Here is a 15,936-nt window from a genome sequence, read left to right as displayed (position 1 = left end):
TGGGTCAATTTATAAGAAGAGAAATGGAACTCTCTTGACTTGATATGAGCTTTCAAGGTTGATATCAGTTTGTTGGCAGGTTTGGACGTGGGTTTCTCTCAAGCAAGGTAAAGAGACTAAAGAAACTAGAATTTTCCGGGGGTTTAGGTTGGTGTTTTGTCTTGAATCCTCCTTTTCTCCCTCGCTATCCGCATGTTAAGGGGGATATATATTGGATTTAAACCTTGAAACCTTTTATCGTTTCACATTGTTTTCTCAAAGACATGATTGAATGGAATCGTTTCATTCTTTATTTTGCATTTAATGATGTGGAATAACTTTTTGTGATGTTTTTGGGTTGTTAGATGATTGCCAGGACATTTACAACTGAAGCGAATCTTTTACCAACTTTATTTTTTTTTCAAAGTTCATCATACATACTAGAAAGGAAGTCTAAAGCCAGGCTGTTCAATGCTTGATGTCAAGTATAAGCCAAGGCGTGAAGTAGATGCAGATTGGCTCAGGGTGGCAAACAATTCAAACCTCATGTTCTACCACCGACCAAATTATAAAGGATTGTTAGTTTCAAAAAGCTGGCCTCTAATAAGTGAGCCAGACTTTTTTTTTTTTCCTCTCTCTCTCTCTCTCTCTCTCTCTCTTTTACAGGACAATTGCAAGTATTTGAATTCTCTGGAGTACAACTTCTGCACCACAGAATCTTAAACTGTTATGGATAGCTGCAACATCATCTATTTTAAAGATTAATAGCTCTCATTTATTTCTGAAATATGACGAGACATTGCTAGTGCAATACAAAGCATATCGACATACTATTAATACGATATATAACACATCATGGTGACTAAGAAGGGCCACTTGTCTCAGAGAAAATAACATGGCTGCTCATGGTGTTAAAGAGCTCTACGATGCAAAAGTCATACTGCAAAGCTCTCTAGTTCCAATTGTAATTATCTTGACAAAAATTTTCTAGAAGCAATTATAAGCAGACAACAAATGCTTTAATTCTAGCAGGACAATTGCCAGCTAAATGACCTATTAATTTTGTGGGGCGCACCAAATAAATTAGATGAAACTAGGTGGCGAGTGCGTGCGGTTGTTTCTATTATATGTATTAGCATCTAGTATGGTTTTTGAATATTGTATCTTCCATGAGATCAAGTCAGGATACTGGTGAGGTGGTTGATGGTTGCAATCCTTCATATGATGAAAACTTTTTGCTCAACCAATAGCTTTATTTTGTGTCATCCACTTAGCATGAACACTAGAGTCCATTGTCAATCACATTTGTGCAATGGAAACTTGTAGTGGGATATGTTATAAAAAAACTTCACTACTCTTCTAATATACAATATATCAACAATAAATGCAAGTGGGGCATGCTGCAAAGTAAAAAACAAAGATGTAATGTTACAATTTTTTGCTCCAAAAGAAAAGAATGTCAGAAAATTGGAGTCTTCAATGAGAAAGGTTTTAAGATATTGGTCATTTTAATTTATTGTACACAGATTCCATCAAATTCCTTGCTTAGAAAATAGAAAATCTAGACCCTTAACACTATCAAATACGTTTCCCTGCAAATTGTTGTACGACAAGCTCAACATTGTTCCTTGCAAATTGAGCTGCTGAAATGCTGATTTAGTGGGATCACAGATTTAGGACACCAATAAAGCTCTGAATTTGCCCATCAGGATAACTGAGTTGAGGAAAATCTCAATTTGGGGGGCATGTATGTTAGGTAGGAGCAATGCCAAAATGACATGCATCTGAATGGATAATCCTGAAACATCATGATTAATGCCCCAAAAAAAAAAGGCTTCTATAGGGGGCCCTTGCCAAGGACATGACCCCTGTTATCACCTAGACAGAATTCAGTCCTGATACATCTGTGGATGTGTCACTTCAGCATTTTTCTTTTAGGTATCAACATCTACCTATGTATGAGATTGCTTTCTGGGTTGGAAAAAAAAAATATTCCTTCAGCATTCAACATGATAAGACTAGGTTTCAGGACACATACTAAGAGCATGATGCAACTTCTCACATGGGCATGCAACAGATTCCATACATTTTCAGCTTTTCTTTGTTAACTTATTCAATTCAACAAGGCACCATCCACCAGGGCATCTTTCTGCTGCTACTGTTCCTGACATTCTTCTTTTCAGAAAATAACACAGTTATTTACAATATCATAAGCGTCCATATACATATAGCATGATCATTGTCTAAGTCATCATTCAATTTCACAAGCTTATCAGATGAGAATGACTGGACCCAAAAATGTCCACAATTAACCCAAAAATTTTCACTGACTGATTTTTGTTATGTGACCAAGATCTTCGTTCAAATTTCGGAAGATTTGTAGAAGATTTTGAGTGAAGGTTAAAAATATTCCAAGAGATCTTCATAAAAACTATATTTTTCTTTTCATTTTGTTTTATCTTGTTCCATATACCAAATTATTATAACTTTTTTAAATTTTTCATCCTCCATTTTATAATTTTTTTAGTCTTTAATAAAGGCCGGGTTTTCAAAAAAAAAAAACTGCTCAAAAGATCACATCATCCAGAAAAATACCTTGATGTTCCTATATCAGCTCAGGCATAAGCAGACATGGTATCAAACGTCAGAACATTTTGGATCCCATATGATGCAGTCTAGGGACGACCGAGCCCAATGAGAACAGCTCCTCTGAAAGCAGCGTTTGCAGAAGACTAGTCCATTCGCAATAGCGCCATGAAAGTAACCTTCGGCAACATTTTAGGACTTGGAAGAAAACCATGGCCTACTTTTTTTTTTTTTTAGGAGCTTGGTTTTGCTGGATGACATGTCTTTATTTTTTTTTTGATAAATCAAATTAATTATACCAATCTAGAGTAAATATATCCATGAGAATAAAAAAACTAAAATATACAAAAAATCAGAAAAAATATTTGTCACAACCTCAAAGCAATGTATAATATATATAGATCAGGTACGGTTGGCCATACACGACATTATCTTGTCCACAATATATTAGCTTCTCTATAAATATGTATCATCTCGTATGACCGTAGAGTAGCCTCCATTCTCCAGAAATCCTGAATCAAGGGACGAGAACTGGTGTTTGTCATGGATGAACTTGATAGCCATCTAATCATTGTCAAAAATTCCCCTTATAAATAATGTGTGAAGTTTTCAATTTTTTCATAGCATATATCACATTAATATTATGCATTTTTTAAGTCTCCAATGCGAACACGGAACTCTGCAGTGTAAGCCTCTTCTACCATTCGAGTTCTCATGGTTCACAAAATGGGATACCTTTCTTTAGTTAGGTGGTTCAATATTATTTCTAAAAGATTCAGCTTTAATAGCCTGTTATATATTATATGTTTACATCTTTTTTTTTCCATATTGATTTTTGGTATAGATACATGTGCATGTGATACTTCTATATTAATAAAGATTCAACTTCTAAGTATGTATAGTCACTAAAACCTCGTATATATGTGTGTTTACATCTTTTTTACATATTGAATTTTGATGTAGATACTTGTGAATTCGAATTTTGATCATTTAGACATTGGTTTTTGAATGATTAAAATCACATAACTCAATTAGCTCGAATTGGCAGAGTGTTAATTGGCTCGGTTAATAAAGTTACTAGATGTTGATACCACTTATTTGTATTCAAATTTATTCCACTTGATCTAGCTATGTTTCTAGCTTTTTAGTTTAGGAAAAATTTCATTTGTGGGCATAGAAATGTGGTAGGAGCCCCTATGTCTGGCATAGCTCTTTAGCATCAAGTAAGAAATATTTGGTTTCTAAGAGATTAAAACAAAGATGCATATTAAGCATGTTTGGTTCACAAGGGAAGAAAGTGAGTTCAATGGAAAAATGATTTATATTTGGTTGGAGATAAAAAAATTATGATTAGTCGAACATACAAAAATCATTTTGTATCATATACGCTAACATTAGTTTTCTAGAAAATACATTCCAAGTGAGATAATTTTTTTTTTTTTGTGATTTTAGCTCTGATGGGGGCCACATTGGGAAAAAATGACATGTTTAAAATCTTTGGCCAAACCTGATTCACGCTGGTTATGCCAACTAGAGGGCTGGTGGTCAAACCAAGATCTACACCTTGACCACGACTCAGGTCCACACACGAAATTGGTCAACGGTCAGAAATCTCTAACGGGCCGAAACCAATGAGCCCAAATAGACCTCTTAAAACGGACCCACAAAGCCCGTTATTAGAGATTCGAGTGCCGGCTTTAGCCTTCGTCGTCACAAACCTTGTCGCGGCTTCGAGTTTTGGCAACGCCACATCGGTGATCTCGCATTGTCCGCTTTTCGGCAATTCCTCCGTTGTCGCCACCACCTCCCCTCATCGCATGGGCCCCACCGAATACACAGTTCCTAGACTACCGCCACGTGTCCGTTCAATCCTTTCTCGTGGTTCGGGTAGTATCGTTCTCGCCAAGGAATGATTCACCTGTTGTTGCGAAATCGACCGTTGGATTGCTCAGTGGCCTCTTTGCGATCGGCCAAGGCTGTGGAAAGATGCCGTTCGAAGTGCTTTGCGATCTGTGCAAAATGATATCCAACGGTTGGAATAGCGAAAGAAGATCAATCATTCTTTGCACGAATGATACAATCCGAACCCTCTTTCTGGTTTTCGCCTTGCTGCCCTTTCCGTGTTCACGGAGCCGCCTCTGCCCCCACGAGAGGTAGAACCACGGGCGTCGCTGTTTGTGCTATTTAAACCCTCGGGCTGAGAGCCGGAGGATTTCAGAGCTCCCAAGGCTCTTCAAACCCTAAACAAGTCCTACCCTGCCCTTCCTCCTTTCCCTTTGATTCTTTGTTCTCCACCTTCGTCTTGTTATCCTTTTTCCGTCGGTACCTGTTTCTTGCCTGAATTCGTCGAAATCGGAGGTATTTGTGCGGGTTCCTCAATCAGGTGATCGATCGAGCGATCATTTCTTGGATATTTGATGTTTTGGTTTAGAATTTGCTGTGGTAACGTCCGAGTTTATTTTTTTTGGGTTTTTTAACGTTTTGTTTGGGGGAAGGGGGACGTGCCGTGGTGAAGTGTCTCCGCTCTGTTTTTTCGTTTCCCTTTCTTTCTGATTTTTTGTTTTTCGGAGGGTGTTGAAGGACTGTGGTATCCGGATTTTTCTTTCCAGTTATTTATTTTTTTTAGTTCTCTGGATGATCACACGGAGACTACTGGAAAGAGTTTTGGTGATTGTCCTTTTTTTTTTTTTGGTTCTCAAAGATTTTGTCGATTAGGGTTTTGGGATTTGCAATTGTTTTAAAGGTTTTATATTTTAGGGGTTAACTTATTTTTACTTCTTTATGCTTTTGGTTTTTTGTTTTAAGATGGTGTCTAGTTTGTCTGGACTGGCATTATCATCATCTTACCATGGAATCAGAAAAAGTGAGAATTTGGTTTTCTAGTTGATCTCTGGAAGCTAGAGCTCTGGTATACAGATGCTTCCTTTCTAACATAATCCACTAGTTGATGCTTTATTTGTTTCTCTGAGGACATCTTATAGCTCTATTCGTGTTATATTTCCGCTTTGGGCTTATGACTTATCAAAGATTTGATTTTTAAACAATTTTTCTTTTTAATTCATCAATTGATTGTAATTCTTTTGCGTGAGTGCAGTTGATATGGTTTCCGGGGGACTGGGCAGTGGAGATTTAGACGCTTGGTTTCAGAACCTCATTGTTTCTGGTGGTGGGAAAAAGTCAGGTGGAGCGGCAGCTGCTATGGCAGGCTGGAAGGACATCCCCATGGAGCTATTGCTGAGGATCATTTCGCTTGTGGATGATCGGATGGTGATTGTGGCTTCTGGTGTTTGTACTGGTTGGAGAGATGCCTTGTGCTTGGGGCTTACAAATCTCTCTCTGTCATGGTAAAGGCTTAAATTTTTTTCAGTTTTAGCCTTTACCGTTCTTTATCCTTCTTTTCATTTCCTTTTCTGGGCGGTAGTTATGTAGTTTGCGGTCATTCTTTTGCTATTTGTGCCCTGATAGATATGGAAGCTCTGTTGACCGGCAGATGGTGCTCAAGCTGCACCATATCGGAGATAATAGTTTTGTTGACTGGAGGATAGTGCTCCACCAATTCCAATTTTAAGCCATATATAGTTTTTACTGTGAGATTGTGTGATGAAGCCTAAATCTAGGAGGAAGTAGGGTAGTTGTGGTTTCCTTTGAGGCGAATTTGCCCCCATGTGGGAAGTGTAATACTAGATGTTTTGTTTATGTCCTACATATTCACCATCCACATTTATTATTGATTTCTAAATCTTGCAGTCATAGGCAGAATCAGTGATGACACTTTATTGGATCACTGTGTTTTAAATAAAAGATAGCAATCCAATCCATGAATAAAAGAATCCACTTTTGTTCCCTTAACTTTATAAAATACCTGAGTTTTCTCCAGTAGCAAAGAAAGAAGAAAACGTTTTTTTCTTTTTTTTTTTTTTTTATTGAAAACAAGTTTGAATCCTTATGCTCCCATTACTACCCTTTTTCTCACATGTTTTCAGTCGGCTGTACATATAATCTTCATCTTGTCATTTTGCCCCTTTTCTTGCTTGTTTCTTATACTTGTCATGTTCAATACAACCTCGACATGAGGAAATGTCTGAAAGTGCTCTCTTATTTTGTTGATTGGACTAGAAGAGTGATAACTGATGAAATTGCCTATTTTGTTGATTATGGCTGGTTTTTGAGTAAGCATCTGTTTTTTCATTGTCTATAATGCATACTGCCTTTATATGGTAGAAAGATTTTTAATTTCGTGATCAAGCACGGTTACAAGAAAATTTGCAAGGTGATAAATTTGGGGCCTGAAATGACTTTGCAATAAACCAAGTGAATGTATGCTACTGTAAATTGACTATCATCTTATGTCCTGAAACTCGAAGGACCTGTTCTGGTCCTACTTTGGGACAAGAAAGTTTTCTAGACAAGTTGGTTGATTTGAAGCTGACCCATGTCTTGGATTGTTATGCACTGCTCTTACATGGGCGATTTATGGCTTCTAGATCGCAAGAAATGTGGCAAGGCTAGAAGTTTGAATGCAGGAATCGATTGGAGGTCATCTGAGATTAGCTGAAGGCACATGATATAGCTTGACTATAGTCATCGCATGTTGACTCTTGTGCAGGAACTTGTTATGGTTCTATTCTGGGGTAAAGAAGGTTCTAAAGGTGAACCTAACTGATGGTAGCAGAGTTATATAATAATGATTTTCTGTCTTTTTAATTGATCTTAGGTAAGAGATTGTTTTCTCATCCTCTCTATGAAGTCTTCTTTATGTGCCCAAATTTTTTCTGCATTTACTTTAAACCATATCCCTACTTTTCTTTAAAACATTTTGGGAGTGATATTTGGTTCCTGTTTGATGACTGGATTGAAGGCATCCTGGAGGAAAGGATATGTGGCTTGGGACCTATGATGGCTTAGAACCTATGTTATATTTGTTTTTTTTTCTTTTTTTGGTTCTGAGATTTTCCTCTTCATGGCTCTCATGGAGAGGCCTCTTCTCGTATCCTGTTTAGTGTTCATTATTTTAATGAATTTTGGTCAGGCTTGGGCCAACCTTTTCCTCATAAAAATGAAAATGTGCAGGGAATGTTAGAAATTGATGTTTCTAACCTTGTTTTTTCCAATGCTTTCAAGCAAGTCAAAGCACTTTCAAGCAACATTGTGTCTTCACCTCCTTTTTAGTCCTTCACTGTGACCAGGTATTAACACAACACTGTGTTGTCTGCTTAATGTTGGAGAGGTTCATTCCAGTACCTTCCATCATAATAAACTATATTGGAAAACTTGAAAGCTTCCTCACATGCACTAATGTCTAATAATAACTAGCCAACTTCTGCCTCTTATCCACCTTGATGCTTTCATCTTTGGACAATTGCATTTATTTTCTTTGATGTTGCTAATATAAGTCTTGAAGATTTTTGATAATCACAAGATGGTTCTGGAAGCATATTCGTATGGTCTGCAATCAAGCCCATTATAAAACTCTTTAAGAGAGTCAATATGTATCTTGATTACCTTTAGATTTATATTTGTGAAGAATGCCCCAAAAGTGTCAGTGTTTTTTCAATTGAAACTTATTAGAATGATTTTGTTACAATTTTTGGTTTGACTATCACATTGGGATAAATCAAATAGTCATTTATAATAGCATGCAAACACTAACTTACCTTTCCTGCTATTCTTGTGCTTTTCTTTATTCAAATCATTTTATTAAGTTGCAAAATATAAATCCTAAATATTGCTTGTTCCATGGTTAAAAATTTGCCATTGGTAAAATTGACAGATCATGTACACAGTGCCAGGCAGCACAAGTTTTTCACCAGAAAGAGTGATGCAATGCAGACCTTTTTTTTTTTTTTTTTTTTTTTTTTGAAATTTGTACTGTATTTATATGTAGGAGCCTAGTAAAAGCCACTGCACCCCACTCTCCATCCTCCCTATCCCCACAAAGGAAAAAGAAAGGAAAGAAGAAGAAAAAGATGAAAAGAAGGGAAGAAGGAAGAGCCTCATATCGAGATGGTATGACTTAGGGGCTGTTGCAGATAAAATACCAAAATGGTTATTAGTAGTCTACAATTAGTTCTTGTGACAGCAATTCATTCAATACCTAGAGTGACTATTTTTTGGAGAGAGAGAGAGATGCAACATGAACAACTGTTAAATTAGTTTTTCAGTATGTGTGCATATGTTTTGCAATTTCTCTTTAAGATTTTGTTTAATAATTTAGCTTATTGTCTTAAATTGTAATAATTATACCACATCATGTTTGTTCCCTCCGATGAAGATTAGTTGTTTGGGCACATGAGATTTAAATTCCACTACTTGCAGGTGCAAAAACAACATGAGCAGCCTTGTGCAGTCACTAGCCCCCAAGTTTACAAAGCTGCAAGTACTTTCTCTGCGACAGGATAGACCTCAACTCGAGGACAGTGCTGTAGAGACTGTTGCTACGTTTTGCCATGATTTGCGGGATTTAGACCTTAGTAAAAGCTTTAGACTGACTGACTGCTCCTTGTACTCTTTAGCCAATGGATGTCCACGCCTTACAAAACTCAATATCAGTGGGTGCTCAGCTTTCAGTGATTCTGCCCTTGCATATCTGACTAGTTACTGCAGGAACTTGAAAAGCTTAAACCTTTGTGGATGTGGGAGAGCTGCAACTGATAGAGCTTTACAGGTATTGAAGTTAAATGATTTTTTTTGTTTAATTTTCCCTGGATCAGTTCTTGTCTAATCTTCTATAAAATTGGATCTAGGCTATTGCGTATAATTGCAGTCAATTGCAGACTCTGAATCTTGGTTGGTGTGAGGGTGTCAGTGATGATGGAGTAACCAGTTTGGCATCAGGATGCCCTGATCTCAGGGCTTTGGACTTATGTGGCTGTGTCCTTATAACAGGTATTCAGGTGCCAGGTGCACGTGTTGCTTTGAATTCAAATAAATAGTAAAAGTTTCTTATCACTAACTGCTAGCAATCATCGGTTTTTATGTTTTGAATTACAGAGTATCCTAGTTTATTTAACTTCATAAGCAGTCTGCAATAGTTCATTACTTTCCTAAGTTGCATCTTTCATTTTTTTGTACTCTACTTCTTTGTTACTATTACAATATTTTTCACTGTTTTATCCTTTTTTATGTCGTCTTCTTGTTGCATGTGTTGCTGTTAAATTTTTGTCTGAGCAGTAGTGAAAGTTCAATTTTAAGGTTGCCTAGCTATATTTATTTATTATAAATAATTTTACAGTGAAATGTTTTGGTACATCTGGTATCCTACGTCATGGTATAGACAAAAAGGTGCTCAACTGTTATGATAGGACCATAGCATGTGAGGTTGGAATTTCTTCTGACATTTTGTAATAGTTATTGCTTTCTTGAGCTGCTTGACTTCCAATAGCCATGGGCTACATTTAGTGCTATTATATCTTTTACCTTAATTAGTTTTTAATATATTTGCTTTTATCATATACATGCATTGATGGGTTTCTTCTTTTGGTATGAATGAAATTGGTATGAATTCTATTTCAAGATGGTCTAAATAGATATTTTGTTATGCGCAATGTAATAAACTATCACATTGTAGATTTTGTGTATTATTACTATTATTATTTTTTCACATGCTAGGATCCTATAGTCATGGTATTGAAAAATAGCGGGTGCTCAATGATTGCTATTGGAACCTAGATACCTGTGACCTCATGGAACTTGGAAGATTTAGAAAGTTTTTGGACTGGCTTTGAGGTTGTCAGTGTGTGCACACTTGTTCGCATCTTCATGGCCTTTAGTTCACAACTTCTTGTTGGTTTATTTGTAGTGAATGGTAGCTACTATGTGTAATCCACAAATTGGTAGAGTTAATATCAAGGTCTAAATATTATGATGGTTTTGGTTATGCAGAAACACACTGTTGTTTGCTATCCCAGAGTGCCAATCATTCTCAACACCATGATACATGTTCAACCTTGCCTATGGTTATTGTCAATACATACTCAAAAGAAGATGTAAAGTAGTTCTAAAGGTCCATTTTGATTTTTTTCCCCTATGGTTTCATAAATATTAGAGTGTTGAAATGGATGATGGTTATAAGACAGTTCAGAATTCATAGAATAATGAGCTAGAAATTGATTATATCTTTTTCCCCATCTAAACTTAGGTCGAGTTTGATCTGATTGGAAATCCTTAAAACTGTAAAGGCCCTGGTTCGATTACAAGGTGAAAGTTAGAGAACTCCAAGGTCAGTGCCATTTCTTTTGGAATGATTTGGATGTCTATAAAGTAAGGCTCATTGAAGAGCCAGATTTTGTTACCAGATCATTGCTTATCCAGTAAAACAACTTCATCTTGTACCTGATTTATGCTCTCTTTTAATGTCTTTAACTCGTCTTTATCATGACTCCTTTCTACTTTAAACTTCTCCTTTTTTTCTTCTTCTTTATATATATAAGCAGCAGCAGCAGCATGCCATGATCTCAGTCGGCCGAAGTTTTTTTAATAGGAAAAATCGGACAGCAGTAAGCTCCTTTCATATTACTCTCTTCTGTCGTCGTTTATCCAGACTACTGTTACTGAAATAATTCACAAATCAAGTCTTGATTCATATTTGATTATATTTCCATCCTTCTTCATTGCTTCTCCTTCATTACTCGTGTTATTCTTTGTGATTCTTTTTCCCTTTTTATAAGAGCAATCGGTTACCATGATTAAAGAACCCACATGAGAAGTTTTACATTTCTAAGAGCTATGGGTTTTTTTCTATATATTTAGATTCTCAGCTACTGCCTTCCCAGAAATTTCTTTTTCTTTTTTTTCCTTCCAGATGGCATGTTACAAAATTGAGTTGCACATGTAAACTTATCAATCATGTTCATGGGTACCATCAGCCATTGCAATTGCATAAAAGATCCTTTGCTCAAATGCGAGATTGATGTAATAGGTTATAAAGTAAATGCCTGATAAAACAAAACCTGTGTGTGTAGGTGTAAGTCCACTGGACACAAATGGTTGAGACTTCCAAAGCAGTATTTCTGTTCTTAGCCGCCACCTCTAAACTTTGCACTCCCTAAGGGAGAAGTAGATTCTTCCCATCAGCTTGTTAATTTTCCCGATACCGAGTTTAGTGAGTGCTATAGAGAACATAGAACCTAATGGAAAGATACTCATGGAAACATTAGTCACTGGGGCTGATAAATGAGTGAGCTGTTCGCGAGTGCCTTGTGTTCAGCTGAAATTTGAGCTTGCAATGAATTCACTCTACTACTAAATGAGCCAAACATGAGCCTGATTTTTTAGCTTGAAATATAACAATCCAAAAATGAGCTATAGCTCAAAATAAGTACTTAAACTTTAATATAGGTATACATTGTCAATTTGTTGTTTATCTCTGAAAATATTCCTTCTATCATATTAACCTTTTTGGTTAAAGAATTTTTCGTCAACGCACTTCTCTTGGTTCTCTCCCTTAAATAAGTGACAAAAGCAGGACCTAGATAATTTGGGCATACATTGTGACCTTGTTGTTTATCTATGAAATGTTCCTTTTATCTTATTAACATTTTTTATTAAAGATATTTTGTTCAGTACACTTTCTTAGTTATCTCCTTCAAATGGATGAAAAAAACTGAACCTAGATGAGGGAAAGGAGTTAAACCATCTCATTCTCAGCCTTTAGATAAGGAGCTGCAACGTTCTGGATATAGCAAGATGCTCCCTTTGTTTTGTTTCCATCCATCCACCCTCCATTCCCCTGCTGGCCACTTCCTTTCCACTCACCGTCCCTGTGGAGCTCAGCCCTTTGGCCCATTCCTTCTGGCCTGCCCTAGCTGAGTTTAAGCTGGCTCAGTATGTATAGAGGCAAGCTCAAGCCAGGCACAAGCTATCTGTGCACTGAGCTGAATGCGTCCAGCACACATGTTCAGCTAGTTTCCACCCCTACAAGTCACTGTTCGAACTACGCAGGTCAGTTTCTCCTTTGAGGTATAAAAGGAAAGAGAAAATGACATCATGTCAAACACTGGCACTTTTATGATGCATATCTAAGCAGCATCAAATCTAAATTTTTGGCTTAGAACCAGCATAGCTGACTTATGGTCTATTCGTCATTTGCCTGCTATCAACAGACAACAGTGAGGGATTGTTGTATTGCCTGCAAACTAATGTGAGCCAACATTTTCAGCATGAGCCATCTTAACTTCTATTAGCAACTAATTTGCTTACTCGCGAGCCTCATATGCTGTAATAAATAATAATGTGTTTTGCTAGGAAACTTGGCCCTGGATTTGAAACAACGATGTCATATGTGGGCACCCATCATGTGTCATAAGAAACAACGATCTGGACTTGCTGTTCACGATGAAATTCAGAATTCTGATGGTCATGCATTTTGTATATCAGTCCACCATCATGTATTTTTTTTTTTTTTGTGCATCATTGCTGCTGTCTTGTTTTTCACAATTGATTCAAGCAACACTGCTTCATACTGTTAAGTTCCTTTAAATACTGGTGTAGATTATGCTTGCAATGAACATTTACAACCTTGCCTTGCCCATCTGTAAAGCAGATAAATGTTTACCGTACTTGTAAACCACTCATTTTTTTTTTTCTACTGGGGACTCTTACATGTCTCTTTGTTCACCGCAGATGAAAGTGTAATCGCATTGGCAAATGGTTGCCCTCGACTAAGATCCCTGGGCCTGTATTACTGCCAGAACATCACCGACAGGGCTATGTATTCACTAGCGAATAGCCGCGTGAAGAGCAAGCATGGGTTGTGGGGTCCTTTGCAGAAAAGCAGCGACGACAAGGAAGGGCTTATGAATCTGAACATTAGTCAGTGTACGGCCTTAACGCCGCCTGCTGTTCAGGCTGTTTGCGACTCATTCCCTGCACTTCATACCTGCCCTGAAAGACATTCCCTGATCATCAGTGGGTGCCTCAACCTCACATCTGTGCACTGTGCTTGTGCCGTCCAAGCTCACCGGGCAGGCAGGGTGGCTTTGTCTCCCCATGCTTACTGAGCACTGTAACACTGTGCAACTTGGAAAGGCTTGGAACGAAGGTTGGAGTTTTGATCTTGAAAAGCCACTTGTACATGTACATCGATATTATGTAGCGGAACTGTTCTTGGTAAGAGAGAAAGGAATTCTAGACTGAAGGAACTGCAATGGACCTGAATTGGTTTCCATATCCTATGTTATGTCTGTAGCTTCCTTTATCAAGTGTGTATCATTACTTAAATATAATGTAGAGTAATGCCAAAGAGACTGGATGTGCCTGATCGACTGTCGATGGAGGTCTTGTGTGCATTTTGTCTCATTTTCTGCAGATTGTGCGGTGGTTCGTTTATGCCGTCTCTTGTTTGGTGTTTCCTCGACTTGTTCTCCTCCCTGGATCAACATTTAATTTCATCTGACTCTCAACTTGTTTTGGGTGTGTTACCGGGCAAAGCTCGCCCAGGAGGCTTTGAGGTTAGCCATTAGCGTAACTTTCGGTCTGTTGTGTGTGGACTTTTCTGAATTAGACTCAGATGGGAATGAAAGTGAGGATACTTTCACTAGAAAATTAGCCCAGCATTAGGCGGAGATGTGTCTTGACATCAATACGACCCATGCTTGATGATTGGATTATGATGCGAAGTATGAACGATCTTTGTGCTCCTCATTCGAGTGGGTTAACAAGCCATAATGTGTCACAAAATGGATGGCTGTTTTTCTGGTGGAGAGTTGGACTCTACGTCCGATAAGAGTAGGTTTGTACGTAAGGGCGTGTTTGGGCATTTGTGTCCCACATTGGTCATATATTAATAGATCTTGAGTGCTCGTATACATCAAGAAATTCAAATAAAATTTCTCACGTGTCATTTTTGGAACAGAATACTATCATACTACCAAGATGCCATCTTCGATAAAATAAAATCTAACAACCATAGTCAGTTAAAATTTAAAAAATAATGAATTACACCAATTTAAAAAAAAAAAATATAAACTACACCAATTCAGTAAATATAGCTAATACTATTTTATCAAATTAAGTATAAATTTATATATGTATCAATAAATTATTGAGAGAAGATGATTATCATTACAATATAAATTTTTTTATAGTAATAATATATTATAAATCAATGATATTCTTGCATATACATAAATCATGCCGTTTATATAAATATAGTTTTCAATACATAAAATAAATAAATTCATAAATTATGTTAATTTTATAGATAAAGTAATAAATCATTTATCATTTTATCATATCATAATTTTTAATAATTTTTTTAGACAAATGCTAAGGTTACTTTACATGAATGACGAAGCCATAATCGTCAAAATACCAACTACTATTATCCATTGACAAGGTCGTATAGTAACTATTATTATCTATTGATAGGATTATATACCAATTATTATTATCTATTGGTAGAGTCGTATACCAACTACTATTATCCAGTGATAGGATCGTATACTAATTACTATTATCCATTAGCAGGATTGTATACTAACTATTATTATACACGAATAGGATTATATATCAATTACTATTATCAACTGGTAGGATCATACATAGCTATCTGAGAGTCTTTTAACATATTTCTTAAGATAAACATTGTTAAATCATATTTCATCAAATCATATTTTCTTAAATTATGCATAAATACGAAGCTAGATAATTTTATAGAGCTCATGATCCATAAATAATTTTTAATAATATAATAATTATAAATTATTTTTTCATAATATAACATAAATTTTATAAATATGGATATATTTTATAAAAAATTATTCATATTAAAATATTCATAGAATCATTAGTTTATGATAAATCATGAGTTTGACAATGCATATGCTTGATCTTTGTTTTACGAAAATACAGAATATTTCTTTTTATGATAAAATAATAGATATTTCAAAAAAAAGTAAAAAGTGTCAAGGTTACTTATTTTTTCTATTCTAACCGTTCAAACTTCGTTAGGTGAATTTATCAAACCTATTTAATATATAAAAAATATAATTAATTTTTATTCAAAAAATTCAATCATAAGAAAAGAAAATTGTAAATTGGATGGTCGATTCGATAAGCTGTCTGGGCATTAGACAGTTCAGGACCTCCTAGCTGGGGGTCATATTAAAATATTCATAGAATCACTAGTTTATGATAAATCATGAGTTTGACAATGCATATGCTTGATCTTTGTTTTACAAAAATACAGAATATTTTTTTTTATGATAAAATAATCGATATTTCAAAAAAAAATAAAAAATGTCAGGGTTACTTATTTTTTTTATTCTAACCATTCAAACTTCGTTAGGTGAATTTATCAAACCTATTTAACATATCAAAAATATAATTAATTTTTATTCAATAAATTCAATCATAAGAAAAGAAAATTATAAA

The 15,936-nt window shown here is 36.0% G+C and overlaps 1 protein-coding gene across 5 annotated transcripts; it reads left to right on the top strand.

Moving 5' to 3' along the window:
- The first annotated feature begins 4,704 nt into the window (after nucleotides 1–4,704).
- Nucleotides 4,705–13,869, top strand: LOC105037566 (F-box protein SKP2A). 5 transcript variants are annotated; one of them, XM_073244384.1, is made up of 6 exons: nucleotides 4,705–4,948; nucleotides 5,660–5,909; nucleotides 8,881–9,229; nucleotides 9,309–9,450; nucleotides 10,447–10,550; nucleotides 10,703–10,783. In XM_073244384.1, the coding sequence occupies exons 2-6, from the start codon at nucleotides 5,665–5,667 to the stop codon at nucleotides 10,730–10,732; spliced, it is 870 nt and encodes a 289-aa protein (XP_073100485.1). In that variant the 5' UTR covers nucleotides 4,705–4,948; nucleotides 5,660–5,664; the 3' UTR covers nucleotides 10,733–10,783. The 5 variants fall into 5 exon arrangements, with proteins under 5 accessions (XP_073100485.1, XP_073100508.1, XP_010911516.1 ...); XM_073244407.1 differs by having other exon boundaries at nucleotides 10,447–10,567; XM_010913214.2 differs by lacking the exons at nucleotides 10,447–10,550; nucleotides 10,703–10,783 and adding an exon at nucleotides 13,186–13,869.
- The last annotated feature ends 2,067 nt before the right edge of the window (nucleotides 13,870–15,936 follow it).

The sequence above is a fragment of the Elaeis guineensis genome, chromosome 1 (assembly GCF_000442705.2).
Source record: "Elaeis guineensis isolate ETL-2024a chromosome 1, EG11, whole genome shotgun sequence".
Classification (NCBI taxonomy): Eukaryota; Viridiplantae; Streptophyta; class Magnoliopsida; order Arecales; family Arecaceae; genus Elaeis; species Elaeis guineensis.
Note: the sequence above shows the minus strand (reverse complement) of the source record. Positions and strands in the feature narration are given on the sequence as shown.